The following is a 16,438-nucleotide window of genomic DNA, read 5'->3' on the forward strand; positions in this document are numbered from 1 at the left end:
TTGAGAGAAGTCTGTGTCCATGTCCTCATCACTCACGTCACCGCGCTGACGTCGCCTACTCGCCCGGTATCACTTTGTCAGGTTCTGGTGCTGCATATACTGCTGGATAACGCGCATGGTGTTTAATGTGTTCCTAATTGCCAAAGTGATCTGAGCAGGCTCCATGCTAGTCGTGATATGGCGTCTGCACAGAAAAAAGGCGCACAACGATTGTCTGCCGTTGCCCTGACGGAGGGAGGGGCGACTGACGACATGGCTTACAGGGTTGGCTTACAGGGAATTAAAATCAACAAAGGGGATGGCTTTGCGAGAAACTGAATGGCCCCCTCAAGGACAGAACTCAAAACCTCAAGGATAGAACTCAAAACTGGGTTTAGCAGGCCATTGATTTCACAGAGGGAGGGAAGGAGGAGAAAATGAATACAAAACAAATCTGGTCTATTTCTTGTTTTGAGCCACTTCATCTATCTTTCTACATCTTGCTGGCAGCAGACTGTGCAGTACGACCGCTAGCCATCGTCAACACCTGCGTGCTCGGCAGAAGATGGTGCAGTATGACTACTGGCCATTGTCTTCTGCTAGCTGCAGATTAAAAGACAGTGCGGGACTGAATCGCCACAAGACGAAACAAGGGAAATGACCTGGCTGAGTCACTCCCGTGTTTGCCCAGGAGCCCGGTTAAAAGAGCACCTAGGACTACGTTGACGACGGCTACCAATCATACTGCACTGTCTGCTGCCAAAAGGCAATAAACTGCTGCTGTGTAGCAATGCAGTAACAAGTCTGCCAGCACCCTGGAGACATACGGTGACGGTGAGCTAAGTGGGCTCCATGCTTGCCGTGGTATGGCATCTGCACAGGTAACTCAAGAAAAAAGGCGCAAAACGATTGTCTGCCCTTGCTTTCACGGAGGGAGGGAGGGAACGGGGGCCTGACGATATGTACCCAGAACCACCCGCGACAATGTTTTAGCCCCATCAGGCGCTGGGATTTCTACCCAGAATTCAAATGGGTGGTGGAGACTGCGGGAACTGTGGGATAGCCACCCACAGTGCCACGCTCCGGAAGTCGACGCTTGCCTCAGTACTGTGGACACACTCCGCTGACTATATGCACTTAGAGCATTTGTGTGCGGACACACACAATCAACTGTATAAAAACGCTTTCTACAAAACCGACTTCTATAAATTCGACCTCATTTCGTAGTGTAGACATACCTTGAGACCCCAGGACTTGGTGAATTTACATTCAGCCCAGCAGGTGGGCTCTATAGAACTAGATTAACCCCCGCACACACACACACACCAAGTGCCCGGTGCTAGCCTCTGCTGGGCTCTTGGGGGAATTCTGTGGCAGCAGACTCTACTTCCGTTGTTTAATGGTCCTAATCTGGGCCACAGAGTGGAGCTGCCCTGAACATTATACTGACATTTGGTTCCTCTGCCCCAGCTGTATTTCCTGTGTAGCTTTTCCTTTCTTTCTTACCTGGGCACAGGAGTAAGGGGTGGGAGGAAGGACACACTGACTGATCAGATGGTCATATGTCTCTGCGGCAGATTTCAGCTTTTCCACTCGTGTCCAAACTGGCCATAGAATACGTGGAGCTCTGAGCGTTCTGTCATCCTGGATAAAAGAACCCGGGCTTCCAAATATCCATTCGGTGTTCATTAAAAATGACCATTTATTTCAATTTCCCAGGAAATAAATCCTCCTTTGAACATGCGACTTTAATTACTGCTTAGATCAGACACAGGAAATAACAGTTTGCCATCTGCCTTCAGCAGACTTTTCTTTCTTTTTTTTTTTTCCTTGTCACTGTCAATAAGTTACAGGCCAGAATAACCAATCACTGGTTAATAATGGGTCTCTGATCTTCTGTCACAGAGCCCTCCAGACATCCCAATGCATCTGCTGTCCATTGCTGCCCTGGGGGAAGAGTGCAGGAGGCTGTGAAGACTGTTTGAAAGCAAAATGTGACAAATCCAGTCTCCTTCCCAAAGAAGCACCCGGTGTCCCAACTAGGCTGTTCATTTCCATTCACTGCAGCATTTTCTTCTTGTTTGGGTGGTTCTGACTTTCATCACATGGGATCGTTGCATATCAGTCCCTTCTGAATGCCTGTAGGCCCCGCGTGTGACAATGCTTTTCAGTTATCTCACTAGCTAACCAAAAAGAATTTAGGGTTCAGCTTCATTCAGATATGTGGGACTAGCTGCTTTGTTCTTGCACCTAGTTGGAAGCCCGTGTCTGGTGATCATAGCTAGGTTGAGCATTAGCATTTCTGGGTGCAGCTCCTGGCACTGCCATTGACTTGCTGTGCATGCCACTTAATCGCTTTGTGTCTCGGTTTCCCCATCCATAAAATGCCACTAACATTCCTCACAGGGGGGTGATGAGGTTTTATTAATCTATCCATGCTTGTCAAGTACTTTGAAATCCCTCTTTGAGCACAAAACATTATTACCCTGTGAAAACGCGGCCTAAATGAAGGCGGAAAGCCCAGAGGTATCATGTTTGAAGACATCAGTGCTTGAGAAATGTTACAGAAAGGTGCTTGGGGGATTACTGTCATAGAAAGAAATATCCTCAAACCTCCATAGACCATTTTGACTTTGCCAGCTTGCAATGCAAAGTAGATACATACATGAAATTGCTCAGCAGAAGACTGCAAGAATATGCTTGTCTTCTGGTGAGTGGGTGACAGATGTGCCTTTGTCTTCTGAACTCTGTTAGCATTTCACAGAGGCAAGGCTGAGAGTAGATCCATACAAGTTACAACACAGGCTAAAAGACTGTGGGTCAAGGAAGGAGAAAAGGAAAAGCCAGTCCAGGAAATTAGAGGAAGGAATCCTAAACAGAAAACTCAAGGGCTTTTCATTAGAGGCGACTTCTCCCAGCCCCCATTCAAGGTCTCATAGACTCATAGACATTAAGGTCAGAAGGGACCCTTATGATCATCTAGTCTGACCTCCTGCACAACGCAGGCCACAGAATCTCACCCACCCACTCCTGCAAAAAACATCTCACCTGTGTCTGAGCTATTGAAATCCTCAAATCATGGTTTAAAGACTTCAAGGAGCAGAGAATCCTCCAGCAAGTGACCCCTGCCCCATGCTACAGAGGAAGGCGAAAAACCCCCAGGGCCTCTTCCAATCTGCCCTGGAAGAAAATTCCTTCCCGACCCAGCTCCATCAAGATTGTTCCAAAAAACGTTAAGTAAATAAAAAGGAGCCCTCTGCTCTGCATTTAAGGAGATTCTTTTTTTATCAATTTCATTAGGGCCCAAAGTAAGCAAAGGCTTCAAAGGACATCTGCAACACATTGTTTTGCTATAACGTGGTTACTTGTGTTCTGTACAAAAACTCCTGTAGGGACTTTCTCAAGCAGTTTTAGCTTTTGCTAGAAAATAAAAAGGGTAGAAAGTTTCCTGTTAATAACATTTAGCATGGAGCTATCCAAGGAGCTCAGTGCATTCTGCAAACATTAATTGTCCATTAAACTTCAGAGCTCCCTGGGAGGCAGGTAAGTCATGTGCTCCCCCATCCTAGTGTCCAATAATCTGTAAAATTCTCTTTAGCCTTCGCTCTTTGGACAAACATTCTTGCAATTCGTGTTCACTGGCAGGTTCATGGGATGGGAATGAGAAAGAGTCACCAGCCAGCCCAGGAGAATTGGCTTCAAAAGTCAGACAAGTGTGCACAGGGATTTATTGTACAGTATTCCTCCAGTTCTCCTCTTCTCTGTGGTCATTTGAAAAATGCTTTTGCATTAATCAACATAAAAGAGCAGGATGCATTTATACATACCCAGCTTAGGAACTATACATATATCTAGAAAAGGAGGACTTGTGGCACCTTAGAGACTAACATATTTAGTCTCTAAGGTGCCACAAGTCCTCCTTTTCTTTTTGCAGATACAGACTAACACGGCTGCTACTCTGAAACATATATCTGGGTTATTCTACATAAGATTGACAACAGTCCTGGACATGCAGTATTGGGCTGGCATCCCCAGCTCTGGAAGGTGATAAGCTGCATTCAGCACAGGGGATCAGTGTTGGGAAGATAAAATGTTGATCCCACTTCAGCAGCTGAAAGCCTAATAGGTGGGAGCAGAGAATCTATTATTGGCACTTAAAAGCCACTCCTCTGTCCATCTGCAGCATCCTGTAGGCAAACGTTGCAGCTCCTCAGTGCTGCCTTTCATGATCTAGTCATTGGAGCAGATGTTTGGCCAGGATAATGCTGTTCCTTTTATTTTATCTGGAGACTCTGGTGAGCGGAGGAGGGCATGGGATAGGAACAATAGCAATAACCCATCTTTTAGAGAAGCAACCAGGGGAAGGAACTCTTAGAACATGTTACCTCCAAAATGCCTGCAAGTTGAACTGCCAAATTCTGTGCGAGGTCAATGATGTCACCGTCAGAAAACAATGAACACAAAGGATCTAACTTAAACCCATTCCACCTTGCACAGTGATCTCAAGCAAAGCAGCACTAAGTGTGGTCAGTACCAGGATGGGAGATCCACCCGCATACTTCTATAATGTTCAGTTCCTGAGCATTTTGTGATCCTGTCACCTATCTGAGTTGGCCAGCTGCTCCTCGAAAGCAGCAGAATTTTGAACTAGAGCAGCTGTACCCAGTTAGAATATCTTAGTGGCTGGCACTTTTCAGTGTTTCTACAGTGAGTGAGGCTTTCCCCAATGCAGCCATCTAATTGTGTACTGCTTCTGTCTGCTCCAGGAGACGACAGCAAGCCATACGGAGTTGACACATTTTCTCTATAGTACAGCCAGTGATGCATTCTTTTGCATCTTTAGCAATGAGGATGAAGAAAGACATAACTAGAATAAAACAGGAGAACCAGTGTGCTTCCAAACCACGGAGAAATCCTCGGGTCGACTCTCTGTCCCTTGGAATATTCTGTTAATGCGTACTCCAGGGACAACCCCCTAATAAAACCCAGCCTCCCACTAAGCAAGGGGATACTGAGGGGCAATGTCCACGGAAAGTTAAACTGGGACCCATTCTGAGGCTAAGGATGAAAGGTTGTGAGGATTGATCCCGTCTCTAACAATGTTAAAGGGAAGAAGGAGGATCCTGGGAACTACAGGCCAGTCAGCCTCACCTCAGTCCCTGGAAAAATCATGGAGCAGGTCCTCAAAGAATCAATCCTGATGCACTTGCATGAGAGGAAAGTGATCAGGAACAGCCAGCATGGATTCACCAAGGGAAGGTCATGCCTGACTAATCTAATTGCCTTTTATGATGAGATTACTGGTTCTGTGGATGAAGGGAAAGCAGTGGATGTATTGTTTCTTGACTTTAGCAAAGCTTTTGACACGGTCTCCCACAGTATTCTTGTCAGCAAATTAAGGAAGTATGGGCTGGATGAATGCACTATAAGGTGGGTAGAAAGCTGGCTAGATTGTCGGGCTCAACGGGTAGTGGTCAATGGTTCCATGTCTAGTTGGCAGCCGGTGTCAAGTGGAGTGCCCCAAGGGTCGGTCCTGGGGCCGGTTTTGTTCAATATCTTCATAAATGATCTGGAGGATGGTGTGGATTGCACTCTCAGCAAATTTGCGGATGATACTAAACTGGGAGGAGTGGTAGATACGCTGGAGGGGAGGGATAGGATACAGAAGGACCTAGACCAATTGGAAGATTGGGCCAAAAGAAATCTGATGAGGTTCAATAAGGATAAGTGCAGGGTCCTGCACTTAGGATGGAAGAATCCAATGCACCGCTACAGACTAGGGGCCGAATGGCTAGGCAGCAGTTCTGCGGAAAAGGACCTAGGGGTGACAGTGGACGAGAAGCTGGATATGAGTCAGCAGTGTGCCCTTGTTGCCAAGAAGGCCAATGGCATTTTGGGATGTATAAGTAGGGGCATAGCGAGCAGATCGAGGGACGTGATCGTTCCCCTCTATTCGACATTGGTGAGGCCTCATCTGGAGTACTGTGTCCAGTTTTGGGCCCCACACTACAAGAAGGATGTGGATAAATTGGAGAGAGTCCAGCGAAGGGCAACAAAAATGATTAGGGGTCTAGAACACATGACTTATGAGGAGAGGCTGAGGGAGCTGGGATTGTTTAGCCTGCAGAAGAGAAGAATGAGGGGGGATTTGATAGCTGCTTTCAACTACCTGAAAGGGGGTTCCAAAGAGGATGGCTCTAGACTGTTCTCAATGGTAGCAGATGACAGAACGAGGAGTAATGGTCTCAAGTTGCAGTGGGGGAGGTTTAGATTGGATATTAGGAAAAACTTTTTCACTAAGAGGGTGGTGAAACACTGGAATGCGTTACCTAGGGAAGTGGTAGAATCTCCTTCCTTAGAGGTTTTTAAGGTCAGGCTTGACAAAGCCCTGGCTGGGATGATTTAACTGGGAATTGGTCCTGCTTCGAGCAGGGGGTTGGACTAGATGACCTTCAGGGGTCCCTTCCAACCCTGATATTCTATGATTCTATGATTCTATGAATGTTTACTCCTGGAGCCAAGCCAGCCCGTCTTCCAAGCTGCAAAATGATATCCTAGAAGGGAACGGTCTAGGGACCTGATGTGATTTTCAGTCTAAGGGCCAAGTCACCAGGCAGTAGAGAACAGCTATAATGAGAATGATTATTCCAGAGATAAGCTAGCACAGGGCATCTGCACACACAAACCCATTAAGGTATACACTCAAGCATGCACACACCTCCACTGTGTGCACACACCCACAGTACCTACAGATTAGATATACATCCACCAGTACACTCAGACTATCACATACACATGTCCTTGAAGCAAAACCACCTTTGAAATGGATGTCCAGCTCTGTACCCAAAAAATTCACCTCAGATCCCCCATAGCTATAATAGGCCAAACCCAAGTCCCTGATCTAGACATCCCAGGGCCTCTGGGGCCAAAGTTTGAACTGCAGCCCAGGTCTGCCTCTAGGACATACGCACTGTTATTAGCACACATGGTGTCCTTTGCTGTAGTCCATCTGCCTTCAGAAGGGGTCACTATATGATGGCGGAGCTGGGTAGCAGAAGAAAAAGCTTTGACAAACAAATGGGAGTGTCACAGTGTGTCTGGCTTGGCCACAAAGATTCTTGTGCCTTTTGGGGGTGGATCTGTGTGTCTTCCTGTTGGCCATTCTTACTTTAGATGACGGCTTTTAACTCTGTGGGGGATCCTTTGGGAAGTGATCATTTCCTTTCATGTTTGTACATTGAAACCCGTCCAAGTGATGCTCCCTGCAGGATCGGCCCGGAGATGGTTCTCCAATCCCTGCAATCCCCATCACCCTCCCCACATCCCAGCCCCCTGCAAAGCATGTCAGGGATGGTCTGAAGGTTCCTCATTTCAAAGCAGCACAGCTGGGATCCAGCCAGCCATCACAGCTGCAGACTTGTGTTGTCAATGAAGGAGCAATAGCTGTAAAACATAAAGTAACAGGGACCTGAAAACCACAGTTAATGGAAGGCCCTTGAGTAATGTAGTCACGTCTTTAAATACCAGCATATACAGCTGATTTTCCTTCTGTTTCCCCCTCTTATCCTCACTGCCAGAGCTATGTGGTTCATATGCCCTGCTGCCAAAGCGGAACCTGAAACTGGCAGGAGAGTCGCTGTATCACTGGAAAGGCCCCAGTGGCCACAGGAACTGATGGAAGAGTGCTTAGTTTGGGATGCATCATACACAAACACGAGGCTGAGGATGTAGCAGCAAAATAGCAGGAATGTTTCTTGACACACTGTCCACAGATCCAGAAAATAGTAATAAACCTTGAGGCGGCCACAGTGGAGGGGAGTTTGGATGGTACCTGGTGCTTTAGCCACAAAACAAGCCGAACGCTGTTTCAGCTCCTGGGGCGGGAAAAGAGACTCCCCCACGGTGGCCATTATGACCAATCACTGAATGACCATTTCCACATCTCCGTTAGTATGTCCCCTGAGATCTGAAAACCTCTCTTCCCCTTACCTCAGTGGTGGAATCTTATGTATTGCACCTTGACACATCTTCCATTTATTCTCTTTCTAGACAATCGTTGTATGGATAGAAGGTTTTTACCAGCTCGGTCCAAACAACTGATAGCTCTGGCAAGCTTTCCCGGGGCGGGCAACACTTGGGCGCGCCATCTCATCGAGCTAGCTACAGGTTTCTACACTGGGAGCTATTACTTCGATGGATCGCTCTACAACAAAGGTGAGAGGGGCGGGTAGCCTTTAAAATGTGCTCGGTTAAGAAATAAGTGGAGATTAGGCTTTGGCCTAAGAATAGAGGAGTATGAGAAATTGAGTTCGTTAGTGTGAGCAAAAGTTAAAAATAAAAGTTGGAGTCAATCAGATGTGAACATTCAAGTGAGCAAGAAGGACCAGGGCCGTGTTTGGTTATAACTGGTTTTAGCAGGATATATATAGTATTAATGGTAATGTGCATGCCTGTTACTAGTCATTTTCCCCTTAATAAAATTTGGTTCTATCATTCAAAGTATCATCCAAGGTCCTCTACGAAATTAAATTGTCTTTAACTGACTTAGAGGCTCAAACCTGAAAACTAAGCTTGGTCTATTGCATTCTTAGCTTTAACAATTTAATGCGTATTGGAAACATTTAAAATGCAAGGTCACAGGCGTCACCAGCACTTTTGCTATCTCTGTGACTTCCGATGGCCTATCAACAGGGATCTCAGGAACTGGACAACTTTAAGGATTTCAGAAGAAAGGCAGCAGAGGAGATTTAAACTAAAAAATACACTACTGTGAGTAGGGAAGGAAATGTGCTTTATTAATGAGCAAAAGAACATAAAGGGTGTCACTGGCACTGACTTTCCATTGTGCTGGGGGGTGCTCGACCCCTGGCTCTGCCCCAGACCCTGCCCCACTCCACCCCTTGCCTCCAGGCCCAGAGCACCCACGGAGTCAGCTCCTATGAATGGTGCACAGGCCAAATTCTCCTCCCTGCCATGAAAACTCATCGATAGATAGGTGGGTAGAATTCCATTTAATTCAATGTAACTACTCTTGATTTACCCCTTCTTCCCGAAACTGACATATGTCAGGGATGGTCTAAGGCAGTGGTTCTCAATCGGGGTACACAGATCCCTGGGGGTATGCAGAGGTCTGCATCAACACATCTAGAGATTTGCCTAGTTCTAAAACAGGCTACATAAAAAGCCCTAGCGAAGTCAGTACAATCTAAAATTTCATACCAGACAATGACTTTATACAGCTTTATATACTATACACTGAAATGTAAGCACAATATTTATATTAGTTGGTTTATTTTATAATTATGTGGTAAAAATGAGAAAGTCAGCCATTTCTCAGTAATAGGGTGCTGTGACACTTTTGTCTTTTTATGTCTGATTTTGTAAGCACGTAGTTTTTGAGTGAGCTGGAACTTGGGGGGACGCAAGACAAATCAGACTCCTGAAAGGGGTACAGTAGTTTGGAAAGGTGAAGAGCCACTGGTCTAAAGGTACCTCATTTCAAAGCAGCCGCTGACTTGTGTTGTCAATGAAGGAGCAATAGCTGTAAAACATAAAGTAACAGGGACCTGAAAACCACAGTTAATGGAAGGCCCTTGAGAAGTGTAGCCACCTGCTCACATGCCAGCACATACAGCTGATTCTGTTTCCCCTTCTTGTCCTCACTGCTCTGAAACAGAGTTTTGAGTCTTTCAAGCCATCACAATGTCTTGGTAGATTTGTTACTAGGAATTCGCTTAGTGCATTTCAAATGGCCCCAAACCCAGCAGTCCTTATTCAGGCAACACTTTCTTTGGCTCCAGTAGGAATTTTGCCTGAGGAAAGACTTCAGGCTTTGGGCCAAGTCTTGCCCCAGGCTCGTGGTGTGATCTCCACAGTGTAGGAGGGAGGGAGGGATAGCTCAAGTGGTTTGAGCATTGGCCTGCTAAACCCAGGGTTGTGAGTTCAATCCTTGAGGGGGCCATTTGGGATCTGGGGCAAAAATTGGGGATTGGTCCTGCTTTGAGCAGGGGGTTGGACTAGATGACCTCCTGAGGTCCCTTCCAACCCTGATATTCTATGATTCTATGATACGCGTCACTCCTTTCTGTTCCTGCTATACAGTTCTATTTGCATGGTCCACCTAGCATTACCTCCTCGGAAAAGGCCCGAGGGCTGGACTGTGCCATTTCCACGGAGCCCTGGGTGGGGCATGGTGCCATTTAGCTCAAATGAGGACAATATGAATTCACCCCCTGCATATCCACACGCACCTTCCTGAGGGCCAGATTGTGGGCTGCCTTGCGTGACCTCCCAAGTAAATAAGGGGGTAATTCCCTGGCACCAGCTACTTGGATTGCGGGAAGCAGGAAGAACAGTCTCTGTGGGACCAAGGGGGAGGAGGAGGTGGGAAGTGGGTGGAGAGTGTGCGGAGCCTTGGCTCCCTCCATTCCATTGCACCAGCTACAGTTGCTATGCCAGCCTCCCAGGGGATGCATGCCACACCCGGTGTGGTCCTGGGAGTAGTGGGAACCTGGGAGACAGATTCTAAGCCAATCACGCTGCCTGTTGCTTGGGGTTCGAGGCCATGCCATGACTGGGCCCTTCACTTTGGCGTGGAAAAATTCTATGTCATGTTTGTGTTGCAGCTGTCACTTGTGGTCCATGCTGGGGACTGAAACTTCCCATAAAAGGTCTTGGCTGGAGTGGCTTGGAATTTGTCAAAAATTTTCAAATTCCACATTTTTGCACCAAAAAAAAAAATAAATAAATAAAATATCCACTCATTTTTGACCAACTCCAGGCTCAGCCGACTGCAGCGTGGCTGGACCAAATGCCAGGGGGCAAACTCCCACTTTGTTTTGCATTATAAAAACGATTTGGGGGTCTTATAACAGACTCCCTCCGCCCCCTTAAATGGGTATTTTACCCTGCCTTTATCCTGCCTTGTCCCCTGTTTATGATACCCATTTTGTAGTATGTCAGTACTAAACTGTGGATTCATGTGGGTCACCCCAAGACCATCAAATCTGCCTTTAAACTCACATTTCATTAGGGATTTTTTTAAAAATAACTTCTGTGGGAGACTAAGTTAGCACAGTTGACAATCTCCATCCTCTGAGAGAGCACAAGAAGAATTCAGCAACCAAACGCAACAATAACAAAGACAGCGTCGGTACATCAATCAGTCTTACATAATCTCCCGGGCAGAGAGGAAAACTGCTGAGAGTTAATTTAATGATACAGCAAAGCAAGGCTGCGTGCTGGCTGGCTATGACGGTAAAACACCGATGTCCTGCATTAACAGTCAGGTAGAGGACTAGAAAGGGTTGGCTTTCATGGATTTGACAGTCTTCCTCCAGAGTGCACAAACTGCTAACCAAAAACATCACAGACCCCTAGTGAGAAGGGCCAAAACAGAGGCAATCTGGGGGTCACCCAATGGAACCTCCCTGTGGCTAGCAGGACCGCAGCCCACCTCCACTGAACAGCATCAAGCCGAGTCGTCTCTCCTGGCCCGCTAATGCCTCTTGAAAGAGACAGTAGCCCATTCCATCTGGAGCCACCATGAGCAGGAATTTCTGAAGGGACATGTGGTTTTGAGCACCACACTTCTGGTGGCCCAACTTGAGGCAGTTTTACGGGACCTGATTCTAAAAAAGTGCCGCGCACTTGTCCTTTTTAGTGGCATTTAAGCATGTGCTTGAAGCTAAACACGTGCTTTATACATAGCTGCAAAGATTCCAAGGCCAGAAGGGACCACTGTGATCACGTAGTCTGACCTCCTGGATGACACAGTCTGGAAACCTGCCCCACAATAATCCCTAGAGCAGATCTTTTAGGAAACAGCCCATCTTGATTTAAAAATTACCAGTGATGGAGAATCCCCCAGGATCCTTTATGTGCTCTGCAGAACAGAGAGGAACATAACCACATTCTTCAAATTAAACACGTGCTAAATTTCTCTGCTGAATCTTGACTTTAAATTCTCTGGACCTTTGTAAAACAGGGAATAACGCTAAATTAAATTATTAAATTAAATTCTCTGGACTTCAGTTCCCCTTTGTAAAACAGAGAATAAAGTTTGCATTTGAAATCCATCAACGGGCTCACGGGTGACTTGCAAACAGAGAGAGGGGGTCAGTTCCTTTTGAATATCATTCACACTGGATAATTTAACGAGCCCCAGTAGTTCTTTTTCTGTTTCTCGTCTTGCTGGTAACTTGGGAAAGCGTGAAAAGGGCAAGTCTGAGAACAAGTTATCCACTCCCCTTCCCCATTGCAAAAAAATGTTTTGGTTCAGACTGAAATGTGAGCATGGAGTCAGATCACTTTGCTTTTTGTCAGGCTCAGCTCCCCCTGTTCCTACCACAAAACAGGCCATTCCACAAAAGCGCTCCCTCCTCCAAATAAGAAAATATCTGCTTTCGAAATGCAGTAAATCCCCTCACCCTATGTTGGGAGAGGCCAATCTCTTGGTTACAAATTAGACTGCTTCAGCGCAAATGTTATTGCTTAGGGCATGCAGGATGGCTTAACAGAAAAACGTTAGCCTGCCGGTCTGCTCACTGCTGCTGGTTGACTCGCAAAGCATGTTTCTCCTTGGGCATAATGATTTTGCGGATATCCATCTTTTGTTCCTGTGTGAGATGGAGAAATTAATATTTTTACAGGGAAAGAGCTCTTCCCCCATTCTGCCTCTAAAGCCCCTGGAGGGACAATAGCAACACTGCCCCGATGAGGTAAAAAATGACGGTATGACTTGGCTAGAACTATAAAGAGCTACAGGTGTGCTCAGTGCAGGGAAGGTCTGAAACGGACAGAGGAATAGCTTCTGGGACGAGTGAGGGCAACACAAGGAAGAACAGCTTTCATGCACTTATGCAATTAGCTATGGAACTTTTTGCCATAAGATATAATTGAGCCAAAGACATTAGTAGGATTCATTGAAGGCGTCGCCATTTATATGGCTAACAATAGTATCCAAAGTGGAATAATATGGTTATTTGTTATAAAAGAAGACTTGTGGAAGAGTTATAAACCCTCATGCTCCAGGGCATAAGACAACCTCTCAGGGGGGTCAGGAAGAAACTTCTCTGTGAAAAGGTTATTTGGTCAGTTCCTTCTGCAGGATTTCTTGCACCTGCCTCTAAAGCAGGCATTGCTGGCCAGTGTGGCTAGCAGGATACCAGACTTAATGGACCACTGCCCTGATCTAGTCTGGTAATTTTTATGTTCTCATGAAGCTCCAGAAGAAAATACATAAATTATTATTATTTATTCTTTGTATTACAGTAGTGCTGTAGGCAGGGTTCAGGGCCCCATTGCATGCAGTTCCCAAACTTTCCCCCTGCGTGATCCCATTTTCAGATGTATTGCCTCCCAGACAGCATGGAGGATGCCATTTTAAAATGGCACCCTGCAGGCAGCGTAATCTCATATGCACCGTATGTACTAGGTCACGCTGTGCTGAGGAGGCCAGTTTGTTCCACAGAATGTGCTACTCTGAAGACACCATTTTGCTCCACAAACACCGACTAGAAAGACCCAGAGAGTTTGCAATCTAGATTAGTGCTCAAGAAATGGTCTTTCAATAGCATTCAGTCTTGTGATAAGAGGAATAATGATGATCAGATTTTATATTTATTTTCAATACCTTTATTTATAGATCCCATTTTCTTTTCTTTTCTTTTCTTTTCTTAACAAAATCTCAGACAAAATCTCTCCTCCTAATGCTGTCCATACCAGAGCTGGCCTTGCAGTGCAAATGGTTATCATAGATAGTCATTTGAATACATACATGACATTTGATTTCGTTGTGTTTGCCACTGGAACTGGGTGAATAATTTTAAGAACTTTTTTGTTGTTGAGTAAAATAGTCAATGAATAAATTATTCCTTGAGTATGTGCGCAAATGGCTCACCATTGGAAATGTTGGTCAAACCTTCAGGATTCTTTCATGTCCATGGAGATATCTGAAAGACTCACACCTAGTAAACTGCATGGCACTCAGTTTATGTGCTTCTGAAGGATGACCAACTAAGCTGACCATGTGGGGAATTGAACCTGTGACTCCAGGGGGTCTAGGCTTATGCCCAGAACTGGTCATTCCTAGGATTAGAAGAGACCATGTTTCCCTGGTAGGCTTTACCTTACCAGTCCTTGCTCAGATCAAGTCCATGAGAAGTCTATTTCAAATACATTCCAAGATTCTCTACAATTTCAGTATCAAAATGCTGAGCTCAGTTTAATTCTATGGAACCCATCTGACATGTCTTTGCAATAGTTGTAGCTGATACAGCATGATAGAGTTTCCAGACACGTTCACTTATATCAACCAATGCCCATCCCCTCGTTCTCCTTTGCACAATGGTTCTTGAGTATGTTCGTTCACTAGAGCAATTTATTTAAACGTCTTTATCCCGCTGAGTTTAAAGAAAAAACAAAACACACACCAAAATCTACACACTAATGATCCAAACCATTTTGTTCTGCTGGCTAAAAATCAAACAGTATTTCATGTTTATTCTGGGCTTTCTACTCATCTGACTGGGCTAGAATGTATCCAAGCAACTCATAGATTAGCGACCATGTAGCTATGTTGTACAGCATAACAGAGGAAAGCAAATTACACATCCATAATTGATGTAATACATCTACTTACACCCTCTGGCTCCCCCTGGCTTGACTCATCTGTTGACATGTTTTTTTTCTGTTTATTTAGACATGGTGTGTGTATTTTTCATACAGCTAGGCCTGCGGGTCATGGAGACGAGGCTGTTCGGCAGGTTGAGTGCAAGCTGGTTGGCTGCTCAGTTGGATTTGCAGCTGGTGAACTAAGAAAGTGAGGCCACAGCCCTGTGTGCTCAGCAGCAAAATAAGTAGAATTCAGAGCAGCTGGGAGAGGGAAATCTGTGTCTTCCCAAAATGAGTTTGCAGGTAGTTTTTGCTATTGTTATCTTAGCCCTAGGAGATGGCACAGGATGCAAAGCAAAGTGATTTCGGCAACCACACATTGGGCCGTTGCCTCTACTTCACAGGAACCCCCAAGCACTCCTGGCGCCCGGCCTGCCCTACCCAGGCTGTAGTTAGCGCCAATTCTGCTGTGGACACCTGGCCAGCAGGAAGTGGACTGACTCCGCTGACTCTCCTCCCAAAGGCAGTATAATGACTTTAAATCACTCAGCCAGGACCAGGCTCACAACCTGGAGGCGGGGAGCCTATTCCCAATGCCCAGAGACATCTGCTCCCTTCAAGTTTATTTAAGACAAATTATTCCTTGTAGGAGCTCTGCTGAGTCATCTTGGATCAGGGACAGAGGCCAGGTGTTGGGTGAAAGCCCCAGCCAGACATCGTATGGGCCGTGGGTAAAACTGAGGCTGGTGCAGAGAACCAGCGCAATGCTTTTACACCACTTAACACCCCCAAACTGGGCTAAAGGAAGCGGTGCAGAAGCCTCCTGTTCGTCTGCTGCATAGGGATGGAAATCAGCGCTGGACTCCCCAGGGGTCGGGTCACGATGGCCACCTCTAGGCTTGGCCAAACATGAGTTCAACCCGTCGGCCTGTGAGCCTGCCTTTCCTCTCCTCAGCATCCAGAGTTGAGATCTTCAGTCAGAGATATGGGGGGGATTATTACAAATCCCACACTGCCCCAGCTGAACAAGAGTGGTGCCTCATTGGCTGTGCACAGGGGACGTGGCTGAGCTGGATTGTTGCTATATATAAACAAACCGCTTTAAAAGTCGGACGAGTGAAACCAATTTACAGACAACAGCAAAGGCCGGTGGCATTAATGGGCACTCTGAGCGCACCCATAACAGGCTGTCAAGTGTCATTTCTCACTTTACGAGCCGCCACCACTGAGTTGAGTGCAAACTACCAGAGCCAGGAAGGTTATACTTTAAAAGAAGTGCTCTTGACCCTCAGATTCAGACCAGGGCTCAGGTATGTTGGTTAATGCTGTAAATAGCCCATGAAGGCTCATGAATGCCAACGTGTTTGCCACTGAGGCCTCAAGGAAAGCTGAGATTTGGGAAATCGGTCTGTTTGCAGACAGCTCTGCTGACAAGTGGTGAAATTCACTGCACCAGTGCAAAGCCAGAGGCACCGGAGAATCCTTGGCACTGAACCACCTGTTGCGTACTGGTGCACAGGATTCAAAAACCTGGCTAAGTATCGCTATCCTCCTTTTATACATGAGGAATCTGAGAGGAAGTTATTTGCCTGAGTAGCCATGTGAGTCAGTGAATGAGCCAAGAAAAGAACCCAGGAATCCAGTCTTGGAGCCCTGTTGGGGACATGAAATCCAGACACATCCCATCCTTGTTGACTGGAGTGGGGGAGGCTCCCAAAGTGCTGTTTTCCAGGGAGCACTGGGAATGATGGGGCTTTTGGTGCCCCTTCTTTAGACATGGCATTGACCAATGAGGAGGCTCCAGATCTTGCTGAGAGTCGCTGCAGTTGTGGTGTGCGTGGTTTAG

The 16,438-nt window shown here is 46.2% G+C and overlaps 1 protein-coding gene across 1 annotated transcript in view; it reads left to right on the plus strand.

The window, feature by feature from the left end:
* The window catches only part of WSCD2 (WSC domain containing 2), a 132,940-nt gene that overhangs the window by 100,157 nt on the left and 16,345 nt on the right, over window positions 1–16,438 (plus strand). Inside the window, exon 7 of the mRNA XM_073313578.1 lies at window positions 8,029–8,193. Within this exon, the coding sequence (XP_073169679.1) occupies window positions 8,029–8,193 (165 nt within the window). The remainder of the gene's footprint in view (window positions 1–8,028; window positions 8,194–16,438) is intronic.

This window comes from Lepidochelys kempii, chromosome 15 (assembly GCF_965140265.1).
Source record: "Lepidochelys kempii isolate rLepKem1 chromosome 15, rLepKem1.hap2, whole genome shotgun sequence".
Taxonomy (NCBI): Eukaryota; Metazoa; Chordata; order Testudines; family Cheloniidae; genus Lepidochelys; species Lepidochelys kempii.